General features: G+C 35.3%; 1 protein-coding gene across 1 annotated transcript; it reads left to right on the top strand.

Annotated features, from left to right (window-relative positions):
* The first annotated feature begins 425 nt into the window (after positions 1 to 425).
* LOC108329915 (nitrate reductase [NADH] 1) lies at positions 426 to 5,164 on the top strand. The gene is made up of 5 exons (XM_017564298.2): positions 426 to 1,512; positions 1,618 to 1,758; positions 2,051 to 2,283; positions 3,013 to 4,321; positions 4,950 to 5,164. The coding sequence occupies exons 1-4, from the start codon at positions 549 to 551 to the stop codon at positions 4,318 to 4,320; spliced, it is 2,646 nt and encodes an 881-aa protein (XP_017419787.1). The 5' UTR covers positions 426 to 548; the 3' UTR covers position 4,321; positions 4,950 to 5,164.
* Positions 5,165 to 15,625: the final 10,461 nt, after the last annotated feature.

The following is a 15,625-nucleotide window of genomic DNA, read 5'->3' as shown; positions in this document are numbered from 1 at the left end:
AAGGCTAAAGTTATATAGAAATCATAAGTAATGTTGTAAAAGATGTGATAATTTTTGTAATAAAGAAGGTGATTATTTTTTTTTAATAAAGGTGGATTAAATGAGACTAATATGTAATAACTTGGTTGACTTATGTAGAGTAAAGAAAGCATATGAATAATGAATAATGATTGATTGAGATAGTGTAAGATTGATTAAGAGGGATAGATTACTTGAAGAATATGTGAAAAAAGAGGCTTTATGTTTATAATAATAGAATAAATAATTTATGAAAAGAGAATGGGTGGATTATAGAAGTTTGGTTTGAGTGGGACATAGTATATGGTACACAGAATAGTCTCACTCTTTTCCATCAACATCCTGGTTAGGTAAATTTCCTTTCCTACCCCCACCAGCCTTCTATATAACTCCCCAATCCCTGCATCTTCCTTCATTCAAAAACAACTTTCCTTCTTCTAAACCAACCAACTCTATCAACATATAATCACTTCTTAAACAAAACTCTTATTTCCTAATTTCCTACTGCTCTCACTCCCTCCATTCCCTCAATGGCGGCTTCAGTCGACAACCGTCCGTTCACCGTCCACCAACACCCCGTCGTTCGCTCCTACAAGCCTGCTCCGGAACTCCCGCGTCCTATCAAGTTACCCCTCCCACCACCACCCTCCGATTCTTCAAGCGACGACGAAGAAGAAACCTCTGTGTTGAAGGAACTCATTCTAAAGTCCAGCGTGGAAGTTGAATCCTCCATTTTCGACCCTCGAGACGATGGAACCTCCGACCACTGGGTCAAACGGAACGCTTCCCTGATCCGGTTGACCGGAAAGCACCCCTTAAACTCGGAGCCACCCCTCGCTCGTCTCATGCACCACGGTTTCATCACTCCGGTTCCTCTCCACTACGTCCGTAACCACGGACCCGTGCCACGGGCTCGCTGGGAGGACTGGACCGTTGAGGTCAAGGGCCTCGTTAGTCGGCCCACTTGCTTCACCATGGAGCAGCTGCTCCACGACTTTCCAATCCGCGAGTTCCCTGCGACACTTGTCTGCGCTGGGAACAGGCGCAAGGAACAGAACATGGTGAAACAGAGCATCGGCTTCCACTGGGGGCCCGCCGCCATATCTACTTCGGTGTGGCGCGGTATACCGTTGCGGACCCTGTTGAAGCGGTGCGGGATCTACAGCCGCGCGAAGGGAGCCCTTCACGTGTGCTTCGAAGGCTCCGAGGATCTGCCAGCTGACGGTGGGTCAAAGTACGGGACCAGTATCACGAGGGAGGTTGCACTCGATCCCTCTCGCGACATCATCCTCGCTTACATGCAAAACGGCGAGCTTTTGTCCCCGGATCATGGCTTCCCCGTTAGGGTGATAATACCCGGTTTCGTCGGTGGCCGCATGGTGAAATGGTTGAAGCGCATCGTTGTCTCTACCCAGCAATCTCAAAGCTATTACCATTACATGGATAACAGGGTGCTTCCATCTCACGTGGATGCCGAACTTGCCAATGCAGAAGGTATCTCCCTTCCCTCCATTTCCGCTTTCTAATTACTTGGTTTATAAATTATTATCGATTGTAATCAAAAGTGCTTATATATTGTCTGTGTATCAAAATTTGTAGCTTGGTGGTACAAGCCAGAGTATTGCATCAACGAGGTCAACATAAACTCCGTCATAACAACGCCCTCTCACGAAGAGATCTTGCCTATCAACTCATGGACTACTCAGATGCCTTATTTCATCAGAGGCTACGCCTATTCCGGTCAGTTTCATCTCTCTTATCATCAAATATTGCCAGTTCTCTTTTTTTCCCACTTCCCCAGTATTAAAAATCATAATAGAAGGTAATTGAAAAAGACAAGACGGAAAAAAATAATTAGAGAAAGTAATATTGTAGAAGATAGAGAGGGAAAAAGAAAATTTGAGGTGATTTGGCGTTGCAACTTGCAAGGTGGAAAGCATTGGGATGTAGTTAGTTTTGTTTAGTGTTTAAGTGAAGCAATTGGAAGTGAATTTGGGTGTGAGAATAAACGTGAAGATGATGGTTGATGCAGGAGGTGGGAGAAAGGTGACACGTGTGGAGGTAACGCTGGACGGTGGTGAAACGTGGCAAGTGTGCAGCGTGGAATGTCCGGAGAAGCCGAACAAATATGGGAAGTACTGGTGTTGGTGTTTCTGGTCCTTGGAGGTGGAGGTGTTGGATCTTCTCGCAGCAAAAGATATTGCGGTGCGAGCTTGGGACGAGGCCCTCAACACCCAGCCAGAGAAACTCATCTGGAATGTTTTGGTAATTACCTCTCTCTTTCAATCCTACTCCATTATTCATTACCTCTACCTTTTTTTTCTCATTTAACAAACTACGCTACTCTTAATTACTACCCTTTGATATTACCTAATATATGCGCAATAATTATTCGTGCTTTTTTCTTTTACTTACAGTTTTTATTTTAATAATTCCTGTAGTTCTATATAACTTTGTTAGAAAACAGCTTCAGTAAGACATAAAAACTCTATCTTAACATTCTAATAAAATAAACGAAATTAAAAGAAAATAGACTAAAATGGTAAATCAGGTTTTAACTCGAGCACCACAGTGCTCTTTTCATGTTCATTGTTTCTTTCTCAGTCACAATATGTTTTTATTTTATTATATCTATTATGATCTTATGACGTCAACCCGCTGAAAATGGGTCAGTTTCTGTTTCTTTCTGCTTCTCTCTCTCTCGTCCATTATCTGTCGTTTTTCTTTCCCGCGTGCTCATTGACAGCGACCTAGTTTTGGTAGGTTCGCATCGCACACAACTTTGGTCCGATTAGTGACAGCTGGTAATAGCTATTTCCATGACTTAGCATCTAGGTTTGGTATTAGTAACTTTAAGTAATTAACAGTTAAAAAATATGAGAAATAAATATACATAAGATTAAAAATAATTAGGTTTTTAATAATTATTTACTAAAATGGATGTTAATGAATAATTTAGAGTGCAATTTACGAAATAAGGTTTTGAATGTGCAGGGAATGATGAACAACTGCTGGTTCAGAGTGAAGACAAACGTGTGCAAGCCGAAGAAGGGTGAGATTGGTATAGTGTTCGAGCACCCCACCCAACCAGGCAACCAATCTGGCGGATGGATGGGAAGAGAGAGGCAGCTGGAGATATCATCGGAGTCCAACCCATCCCTCAAGAAGAGTGTTTCCTCCCCATTCATGAACACAACCACCAAAACCTATTCCATCTCCGAAGTCAGAAGACACAACAACCGAGATTCGGCTTGGATCATAGTCAACGGCCATGTCTACGATTGCACCCGCTTCCTCAAAGACCATCCTGGCGGCGAAGATAGCATCCTCATCAACGCCGGCACCGACTGTACCGAGGAGTTCGAAGCCATTCACTCCGGAAAAGCCAAGGAAATGCTCCAAGACTACCGAATCGGTGAGCTCATGACCACCGACTACACCTCTGACTCCTCTTCCCCCAACTCCTCCGTACATGGCAATTCTGAAACCACCCACTTGGCCCCAATCAGAGAAGTGGCTCTCAACCCACGCGAGAAAATCCCATGCAAGCTCCTCTCCAGAACCTCCATCTCCAACGACGTCAGGCTCCTCCGCTTTGCGTTACCCAGCGAGGACCAGCTGATGGGTTTGCCAGTCGGGAAGCACGTATTCTTATGTGCCACTGTCGACGAGAAGCTATGCATGCGAGCCTACACCCCCACAAGCAGTGTAGATGAAGTGGGTATCTTTGACCTCGTCGTCAAGGTTTACTTCAAAGGAGTGCATCCTAAATTCCCCAACGGTGGTACCATGTCTCAACACTTGGACTCGCTCCCCATTGGCTCTGTCTTGGACGTGAAAGGCCCACTAGGCCACATAGAATACACCGGGAGAGGAAACTTCCTCGTCCAGGGGAAGCCTAGGTTTGCCAAGAGGCTAGCCATGTTGGCTGGTGGCACCGGGATCACACCCATCTACCAAGTGGTTCAAGCCATTCTGAAGGACCCAGAGGACCACACCGAAATGCATGTGGTGTACGCGAATCGAACCGAGGATGATATATTGCTGAGAGAGGAGCTTGATGAATGGGCTAAGAAACATGACAGGCTCAAGGTGTGGTACGTGGTGCAAGAAAGCATAAGAGAAGGGTGGGAATACAGTGTGGGGTTCATGACCGAGACTATCCTCCGAGAGCATGTACCAGCTGCATCTCCTGATACCTTGGCGTTAACTTGTGGTCCACCTCCCATGATTCAGTTTGCGGTGAAACCCAATTTGGAGAAGTTGGGCTACGACATCCAGAACGACTTGCTTGTGTTTTAGGGTAATGAACTACTAGGCTCCATCTCTAAAGTCGACTTGAAATGCTGATATAATATCGGAAAAACAAATTTTTTTTACAATTGTGTAGTTCGTGATTGGTTTGATTGATCTATTTTAAATATATGAACAGTGACGATTCATCTATTTTAAATATATGAATCGTGATATATAGCCTATTCTATTTATTTTAAATATATGAACCGTGATACATAGCTTATTCTATTGATCTGTTTTAAATATAGAAACCAATAAAATAGTAATATATATTCTATTATTTGAAGAAAAGTTCTTATAAAAAATTTCTAAGTCATGATCCAATAACATCAACCACCTTCTTTCAAGACTTTTCAGTCTTTCCATTTCTAAATAAAAAAGTGTATATGTACATGGACAACTAGCTACCAACCTAGATTTACGTTTCCTCTCAAATTTCATGTAGAGAGGTATGTAAATGTTTTTTACTTCTTTTTGTATTATAAAATAATATAAAACCAAGTATCCAACTATCACTTTTCAATTTATTTGCACAACTGCATTACGTCATTTATGTAAGCACCGTTACTAGGCGGGGCGAGGATATGGTAGTTTTTACTAGCACCACCTATTTTACTATATTTTCTTTTTTGCAGGATTTAGATCTCTAATCCAAAACATTTAAAGTTGTCCATTCCATTATCCAATTACGCTTTCTTCTTCTTGTCGAAGTCGCAGGAGATGGTACCTACAAAAGACACTCTAACACTCAAATTAGTGACTTTATGTAATAATCTTGTAATAAAGATTAGTTATCTCAGTGACTTTATGTAATAATCTTATAATAAAGATTAGTTATCAGTGTTCAAAAGTTACATGTCCTCTTTCTCATACAAATATTTATAAATTATAAGAAGGTTACGGTTAGGTTTGACTCATTGATCACCAATAAATGAAATTATTAATTGTTAACAAATGACAATTATTTTCATTAACTCTCCAGTAGTTATTACTATTGATTACTTTAACGACTATTTTTACCGATCGGTTAACTGTTTGTCCGCTCAGTTCATTTGTCTGAGAAGTATCATCAGTCGGCTATAAGCCCAAAATAACTTAGAGGCTCTCTTGCACCTTTACTGTTCGATCGGCTATGAACCCATAGTAACACTGTATGTTTATAAATCAAATTAAAAGATGAAAAATGATGTCGACTTTGGAATAAGAGGGTGATGTTTTTTTTATCGGTAGTAACGTTAACCATGCAGTCATTAACAGAATATTCCTTTATTGATCCAGTTTTTATGATGTTATATCAGCGTTTCAAAGAATAACACCAAAGTTTATTTGAGATCAACAAATATGTTACTTAAATACGTGTACCAAATATGTACCAGAAGTACTTGTACCAAATATTTACCAAGAAAAATACTTATACTGACATCGGTTAAATATATTTTGTGCTAAACATATCAGCTCACATGTACTTGTGTACTTCCTCTTATATAACTAACCATAAAAAAAAATTCTACTGTTGAGGTTCGGCAATAAAATGTTATATCCAAGTCATCACAATCATCTCAAAAAATATTTAAAGTCAATAAATATTAAAAAAAAACTTCTTTTAAAAATCATTTAAAGATTCACATGCAATCATATATACAATGCATCTGTACCGCTGTATAATCTGTATTATCTCTGCTAAGGATATAATTCGGAACCTTCCATATTTTAACGCCCTTTCATACTATCCGTACCATGTGCATTACAAAAACCTAAAATATACCACTAAATAAAAATATTAAAATCTCAAACTAAAAATTCAACACAAAAAAATCATGTAATTCTTATTTTCTGTTCAAGAGCATATGTTATTGTTTTCAAAAGGAAAAAAATAAGTGTTTTGAAAGTTATTCTAGTCACGCACATTAAAAATACTTGTTATAGAATTGAGACATGTGTGCTTGTTTATAATTTACGTAAAAACTGTATCAAATAAGTATAATGATTATGCAAAAACAAATATCTTGTATGTGCATGTCACCTCACGTATACACATATCCCTTTTAATGTAACCAACAATTAGGTATTTTCCACACAAACATTTGTCCTATGATATTTGTACGGATATATTGAGAGGTGAAGAAGAAATCTTGAGAATGGGACCTGGATGCATATAAACAGGTTTCATATATATAGATTATTAGAAAGTGAGTTTATGCCTAACTCATCCCCACAAAACCGGTTTGTAAGGTGAGGTTTGCACCTCACTTATATATTATCATTTGGCCTTATCTCTAGTCGATGTGGGACTTCCAACACACCCCCTTCACGCCGAGGTATAGACATCTCGTGCGTGATAGTAGAAATTGGGTGGTCCGATAGCGGCCCGATTGCGGGTGGAAGAGAAGAATAGAATGCCCACTTAGAACTCGCTAGGATAGGCTCTAACCATGACTCTGATACCATATTTGATATGGTATCAGAGTCATGGTTAGAGCCTATCCTAGCGAGTTCTAAGTGGGCATTCTATTCTTCTCTTCCACCCGCAATCGGGCCGCTATCGGACCACCCAATTTCTACTATCACGCACGAGATGTCTATACCTCGGCGTGAAGGGGGTGTGTTGGAAGTCCCACATCGACTAGAGATAAGGCCAAATGATAATATATAAGTGAGGTGCAAACCTCACCTTACAAACCGGTTTTGTGGGGATGAGTTAGGCATAAACTCACTTTCTCATATAGATATTGAAGGTATTATGTAATTAAAAATAACATCAACTTATAATATATATATATGAATATAAATTTTTATTGTACACGTCATTTTTGTTTTAATATAATATCAAAATCATTTTTAAAATTAAAAGTTTCATATCAATTAAGATAAAATTAATTTAGAATAATATTTAAATATAAATTTTACTTTTACAAACTGAATTTAAAATTGAATTAAAACTAAAACTCATTTCTTAAACATAAATTATATTATGCAACTTCACCCTTGGTTTTACGTTAGGTCAAGGAAAGTTGTATGCTGTTTGGCGCGCGGAAAGGTCACCTTACCATATATGTTCAGTTTCCACACCTTCTCTTTCACTTCATATTTCGTCTTATTCTGAAACCATTCTGCCCCTTATAGACCATCATCTTCCTTCATAAGTATTAATCTTAGAGTATGTTGATTGTATTATACAATATGTACTGGTAGGCATATGAACTTCTCCGGTTATATTGTCTAAAAATACACTGTCTTAATGAATAATTAATGGATTTGATGGTTACGAAGTCTATAAATACGAGATTAATCTTCAGATAAAGATACTTTTTTCGATAATCATATTGAGACTGAAAACATATATGTTTTAAGCGTCAGAGTGTTTTCTGCATGTCACCCACAAACCGGTAGTAAATATCTTGGAGAAATTAAAACATTCAAGATATGAAACAAAGCAAAAAGGTTGACGATCGGAGTGGAACGCATAAATGAATGAACAAATCAGAGTAGAGGAATAAAGGACGACTGACCTCAGACCATTTCAACTGAAACATTGAACCATAATAATTCATCATTCAAATTTTTATTTATTCTATATATATTAAGAATAATGAGAAATATATTACTTTTTGAAGTAGTTTTACTGAAATAATCTCATCATATATACATTACTTTAGACAAGAAAGAGAATAATGGATATATAAATGTACAAGAGACAAAAACTAATATTTAAACGTAACTTTTTTTTTATTCTCTTATACAGTCATAAGTAAAGTTATATTGGAACAATTAAGGTTGAAGTATATTACTCTCTTCATCTCCTTTTATATATTTAAATTTTAAAATAAATGATTCATTTTCTTGAAATTTTAATAGTATCGTTTCTATTATATTTTTAATTCTTCCAACAAGTTTATTAATACACAATTTACACGTGTATTTATTTATTAGATGACGAGAGAAAGGTAGTATAAAATATGAAATTTGTATAACTAGTTATTGATAAAGCTTTTTAAATGTTGCACATACGAAAGTTTTTTTATTTAATTATTATTCTTAAAGGTTGGTGTGTTATTAATTTTTCTTTTGTCAAGTATTAAAACTTTAATAATAAATTTTAAAATAATAGATAAATAAGTTAAACGTCGATAATTTCTTAGTTTATTTTAGAATCTACAAATTAGAAAATTATTTCGTTTTCTTTTGCATCCTTTATAAATACATACGAGATTTTGACTGTAATTTTACTTTTATATTAAGGTTATGTGAAGGTGGAATGACTACATCATGTTCAACCGATGATTGCGTATAAAATGAGTTGGTTAAATAAAATGTGCAAATGCATTAATGTGAGTAAATGTTAGTTTTAAATAAAACTGGAAGACCAACACCACTAAAGAAGTTTCTTTATGGGTCTGAAAACCGCGCAAGAATCAGATGTACATTAATATATTAAAAGGTTAAATATGTTTTTACTTAAACTATGAAACGAATACTTATTCTTTTAAAATAAAGTACATTTTAGTTTTCTACTTCAACTTTTTGTCCTCCCAAAAGAATAGAAAATTAATACTTTTTTTTAAATAGAAAAATTAAAATGTACCTTAGAAAGATTAAAAAAAAATTTACTTTTCATAGTTTGGAAATTAAAAATATATTTAACTTTAAATTAAATTACGTAAAAGTTGGAGATAAAAGACATTGGGAGGAAGAATCAATCATTAACAAAGTCGGTGTATGTGTCTATGTTGTCTAGTACATAAACTTTCGTCTGTTGTATCAGGCGGCTATAAAAGGATAATAAAAACCGTATTATGTTTTGGGGCAAATCTGTGTGTTGCGTGTGTAATTATATTACTATTTTATGTTCCGGAAACTAAACCTTTTCATTTTCAAATAATTAATTAATGCAAATTTAACAAAAAGTAGCAATTCACATTAAAAAAAATGTCTGCTTCTAAGTTTTGATAAGGTTCAGGTCAATTGTTTTGTAACCACTTTCTCATTCGCTAACACTCGTAGATACAACAGAAAATAAATAACAGAGAATTCAAAGTTTTCATATAGTCAAATTTAACTTATTAGTCTAATCTTGCTCTATGATTACTTATGGGTTGTAACTTTTAAGTTAGTTGATTAACAAATAAATCATTTGATATGAACTTGTAGAATTGTAAGAAACTATTCTTTTTTTTTTTTTTATCAAGCAAAGTCTTATTATATTCAATTTGATTAATAAATATGTAATGTTTTTGAAATTATTCTAAAATCGTAAATAAGTTATCGGCTCAGCATATTAAATATTTTATTTCTTCTAATTTTAGATTATTTTTTTCTATTTTAAAGTACTTGGTCTTGCTAATAATAATTTTAGGTTTTAATCCACTGATTTAGGAAGACTATATTTAGTTAATGAACTCGTTTAATTTGAGTCAGTGGACCATTCTATTAAATAATTATTATCGTGGATCAATGATTGGATACCGGGATACAGATTATAATTAAAGTTCTGAAAAGAGTGTAATACGCTCAGACTTAATTTGCATAAGACTCTTCATTATTTAAAAAAGAAAATATTATTTCACATACCTAAATATTTTAGATTCAGTACTCTTATTTATTTTTATTCTTTTTTTTCGAAAAAATGTAAAATTTTATATTTTTTAAATCATTTTATCTTTGTATTATGTATCAAATGAATATAAAAGAGTACAAAAAAACAAGGGCATCACCGAAGGCCATAATCCCTCGGAAATAGCCATAAGCTCTTGGTAATTACCTTTTACCGACGATTTATCGACGGCCAAAACTCCGTCGGTAAATCTTTTGTCGCTAAAATTTACCGAGGGCTTCTGACCTTCGGTAATTACCGAAGGGCAGAAGCCCTCGGTAATTACCGAAAGGCAGAAGCCCTCGGTAATTAGCGAAGGGCAGAAGCCTTCGGTAATTAGTGAAGGATAGAAGCCTTCGGTAATTACAGAAGGGCAAAAGCCTTTTTAAATTAGCGAGGGGCAAAAGCCTTCGGTAATTACCGAAGGGCAGAAGCCTTCGGTAGAAACCAGGCAGAAGTAAGTGATCTTTGTATTTGTTATCAAACCACACAAACATGCATAACATGTTCACATCACAGACAGACCTGTATAACATTTTCAAACCATAGACAGACCTCCATAATATACATTCCAAAATCATCCAATCATTAATGGAGTAAACAACAATATAATAACATCATTTGTATTGTTGAAATTTAAGAACTTGTATTTGAAAATGAAACATTAAACATAAACAATAAAACAACATGTTCATCTAGCAAATGTAATGTAACAGAATCCTAATGTAACATAAAAAATGTTCTAACAACTATGTTCATTAACAAAATTAAACTAAAAATCTACATAGTCATCATCAGAATGATCTTCATCATCTTGTTGCTCTATAGATGGTTGGACTGGTGTGGGTTGGACTGATGTGGGCTGCTGAGGGTCAGTGGAATGAATGTCTGAAGCATCAGACAGCGCTCTCATGACCAGGGACTTGAAGTTTGTAAACTCGGTTCTCAAGTCACTGTAATTTTCTCTCAATTCATGATTTTCCTGGTCACGTTGTTGTAGTAGCTGTGTCAAGCGGTCGATGGTCTCTTCAGTAGTAGTGGTGGAAGAAGATGGTTGGTGCTTCAGAGTACCTCCTCTTGATGTTGTATAGTTTGCAGCAAGTTGCCCTGCACCGTACACTCGTCCCTTTTTCTTCCCACCTCTTGTAGTGTGAGTTTCTAATTAGCTAGGTTTTACCATTCTAAACTTGTTAGGACAATTTCTTTGAATTTTCTTAGGCTAGTTTAGTGCAGTTTGCAAATTTTGACCATTCTAGTACATTTTTAGTACTCATTTTGAGGTTTTAGTAGTGGTTTACTCAAACAAGTTTAATTATCATAACTAACCACTTCAACAACTTAGTTTGATGAATGGAAACATGTTCAAATGGAATTTTAACTCAATTTTAAACTTAGTGCAGTTTTTTATGGTTTACTCTTACTAGTTTAAGTGCTTTAATTTTTACGTCCATAGTCAGATTTTGTTTTCTTAGTGATTTGTAGTGGTTAGTTAAGTTTTTATTAGTATTTTAGCATTGTGAACTTGTTTACATACTTACATTCCAGTTTTTACTTGGTTCAGATAACATTTTTTGGGTTTGTTTGGGTGAATTTCGCAATTCTGGTTGTTTGTACTGGTTATATTAGTTTTGACATTCTTTGACCATTTAAAAGTTGTTTACAAAGTGTCTTAACAGTTCTACATATCAATTTAGTGCAGTCCTCATTTTAAAACTAGTTTAGCATACTTTTTAGGCTTTCACTAGTGAGTTTTAGAATCTCTTACAATTAGTGACTTTTGAAGTGTTCTTTAGTTTTCTTTAGTCATTTAAGACTTGCTTAGGTAGTTTCTTTACTGGTATTCTTTCTGTTTTAGTTTAGTTCTTACTTTTAGCTTCTTTAACCTAGTTTTAGAGTGTTTTTGTAGGTTGAGTGTTACCAATAAGGAGTATTGGTAAATCTTGAAGAAATTTGTTTTGATGATGCTGCAAGAAGTTTTAGTTGAAGAAGATATTAGAATCAGTTAAAAGCAATTTGTAGAAATTAAATGTAGTAGGAAATTCTTGTAAACTTTGTAAACTTGCATTTTTAACAGCAATACTCGATTATGGAATGACAATAATCGATTATCACAGAGTCATACAGGAATAATCGATTATCACATTTTGAAAACCCTGTAACGGACTTGAATAATCGATTATCACTTACAATAATCGATTATTCGTGGCAGTTGAAACTTAACCAAAAATATTCAGAGCAGCTGGCTATATAGTGGTTTTTCTGTGAAGATTAGTAAACAAGAAAAACGTAGTTGAACACAGAGCTTTTGAGAATACAGTGTGATCTGAGGAAGTTCCAAAAGCTAGTTCATTGCATTGCCTAGTCTTGTGAAAAGGAGAAGCTCGCGCTTTGTGGGTCAAGGGTCGGAGCGGTTCTCTTCAAGTTGGCAAAGTTGTTGTTCTTCCGGTTCGTTTGTTCGAAGGAAGGTTTTATCTTTTTCTGTTTCATTTACTCTATTGTAAACTTGTGAAACTGATTTTACTGAAAACGTTAATCACTTTTTATAGTGATTAACAACTGGACGTAGATTCTTTTGAATCGAACCAGGATAAAAATCCAGTGTGTCAACTTTTCTATTCCTTACACTCTTTACTGTTTTATGCACATCAATTGTTTGATAAATTTTCTCTAAGAAAATTGTTTTTCTAAAACGGACCATCAAAACTTGATTTGTGACCGTAACACGCTTTCAGAATATTTTATTCCGTTGCGTGACTCTAAGACGGTACCGATTGTTCCAACATTGAGTAGTAAAATTTTGAGTTTATTGTACAATTTAATTTGAGTTTGTTTCTAGCTTTCTTTAGTCATTTTAAAGTTCCTTGAATAAATTTTACCTCTGTTTTTACTAGTTTTTGCAGATTTGCACATTTCTCATTTTGCTAGCTTAGCTCTTAATTTGTAGATGATAGATAGAGTGTCTAACTTGAGTGCATAATTTTTAGTCATGTTTGTATAGTTTCATACATTGAATTAAGTGATTTTTACATGATGAATCAGTTCCAAAGAACAGTTTTGACAAAAGTGAACCTTGAGAGGTTTGAACTACAGTTTTTCTTGTGTGTGTGCATCATGAAAATGACATTCTAGGCCTTGCATTATTTCTCTTCATAACTGATCATTTGATGTGAATTCTTGATGTGATCTAGGCCCTCTTTGAATTAAGTCACTTGCCAAATATACCCTACCTTGGAAAATTTTCCCTAGCACCAATTTTTGAGGCTGTTTTAGGTTTTTATTCAAATTTTCAAGTCCATTGTCATCAGCCTTGGACCCGTAAAACCAGATTATACAATGTCCTAGAGTTTTGAGGTGAAGTAGGTTGTGTGTTATGGGACATTGTTGAGTTCAAGTGTGGAGGTATCATTGAAAAAGAGGCATATGTGACTGAGTTGATGGTTGAAACAGTTTGTGAATCATTGACAAATGAGAGAAAAAGCTGGATCAAAATGATCTTATAAAAAATATGGTACTTTCTATCTAGTCTTTAGTATTATTTACTTCATGTATTTGTATTGTATCACATGAATGTCTTTTGCTATGTTCTTTTAGTTGTGTAACATTTGTATTCATCTACAACCAACATATTCAGCCCACTAAAACAGCCACCAAAACATGCTTAAACAATACAAAATAAAGCATATACACCTTTCATTCATCACGCATCATGATCAAACTTAAAATGAAACATATGGTCAACCAAGGTTCACAAAAACTAGCAATCATATTCAATCAAGTGCATTTAAAGTATACAAATATCAGAAGGGGTTATGTTTAAGTGAACCTTGGGTGATAGATTTTCCAAGCAGTGACAGTGGTTGAAATCAAATTTCGAGCAACTCAAATAGTCAATTTTCAATTTTGTAATTATTAGGAGTTGCTATCACTTCAAAAATATGTAAAATCATCAAACAAACTTGTCTTAAGTTGTAGAACCAAGAAATGTGCACTGAAACAGAAGCTTGATATTGCACCAGCATTGAATAAGCATTCGGATTTCAGATTTCAACTTTGCACTATGCTGTTTGAGTTGTGTGTGAGTCTAAATCGAGTTTAACTCCACCTAGCTGCTGTTTTTCAGCTTGGTCTTATGTAGTTACACATTCTACAGTAACTTTTAACATTGCCTAGTCCATTGAATCTTTTAAACTCAGTTTTGGTGGTGTGATGGAGTGATTTTTCCACATTTTTGGCCATAACAAAGTCAGATTTTGAATGCTAGCATTTCTATGTTGTGTGACAGTTTGAGCAAGTCTAAAATGATGTTTAAAAGTTGCTAGCAGAGTTCAATTAGTGATATAATGGTCTGAGTGCATAATAGTATACTAAACCATCAATTTTGAGTCAAAATTAGGAAGTGGCAAGGTGTTTTTGAATAACAGTTTGGATTTGAGCCAATTCAAAGTTTGAACAAGTTTAAAATCACTAAATCAAGTTGCTAGAGTGATTAGTTTTGAGCTACAGCCACTGCTGTGACATTTCGTGTCTTAAACCACCAAATTGCGACTCATTGTTTTGGAAAAAATGAACCAGACAGCACTTGTGTAGATAGTGGTAGCATCTTGAGGGGTGGAAACTTGTATAGCTCTTGATCTAAGTGCCTATACAACAAGGGAAAATAGGTTCCTGAAACACCATTCTGCAGTGAGAAAAAGAGTGAAAATTTGGCAACTCCACTAGCCAAATTTTGGGACAGAAGCCAAATAGCTTAGGGATTGTAAGATTGAGTGTCTATCCTCTAAAAGAAACTTGCTAGACCACCCTAAGAAAGTTCAAAAGTGAGATTTGAATAGCCTTGGCCGAGAGGAACAAGCAATCACTACATGACACATCTAAATTGTAGTTTTAAAATAAAAAAGTGAGAGATTTTGATGTTACAGAAAGAGAAAGATTTTGTTTTCTTGCATAGATATGGGATGAACAAGTGGTTGAAATATGTGAGACCCTAGGTGCATGTTGGAGGGGCATGGTCCTGGCGTATGATTTTTGGGTGGAAGTTAAATGAGAAAGAAAGGAGCATGGTGGGGGGGGGGGGGGGGGGGGGGGGGGGGGCATGGTCCTGGCAGGAGCAGAATGAAGGAGAAAGAAATAAAAGGAAAAGATGAGAAGAAGTGTACAATACACATTCTTATTGTTAGTGGCAACCCTAAAGCATGTACTTTATCTCCTTTTTCATTAGGTTTGTTATCAATTGTTATAGTTTTTGAAATTAGAGAACACAAAAGTGTCTTCAATGTATAGGCTTTTACACAGATCAATCAGCAACAAACTAAAATAAAGCATCTACATAAGTTTCCATGCTCAATTTGCAGAATTTAATTCTTATGAAGGCTATAATAAGCAAAACAGACAATTCATACATGCTAAAATTGGTCAAACTGCGAAATTAATTAAAAAAATTCAATTGTAATGATGAAACTACGAACATTACGTACCTGAAAATGATGAAATCTTGGACACTTGACTTCAACTGCAGACCTTCACCAATTGTGCCTCAGCCCCATATCAAAACACCATAACCTTGTACAGTAATGAACAAATTACATTACCACTCAACAATAACTTACTTTCAATGTTATTATATTTAAAACGAAAATGTGTCTAAACATTTTCTATTTCCATTCCAACTAGCCCAGATATACCCAAACAGATTTAAACTAGCCAAGAAACTGAATCCAAACC

This window comes from Vigna angularis, chromosome 4 (assembly GCF_016808095.1).
Source record: "Vigna angularis cultivar LongXiaoDou No.4 chromosome 4, ASM1680809v1, whole genome shotgun sequence".
In the NCBI taxonomy this organism is placed as follows: Eukaryota; Viridiplantae; Streptophyta; class Magnoliopsida; order Fabales; family Fabaceae; genus Vigna; species Vigna angularis.
The sequence above is the reverse complement of the archived record's forward strand: the minus strand, read 5'-3'. Positions and strand labels throughout refer to the sequence as shown.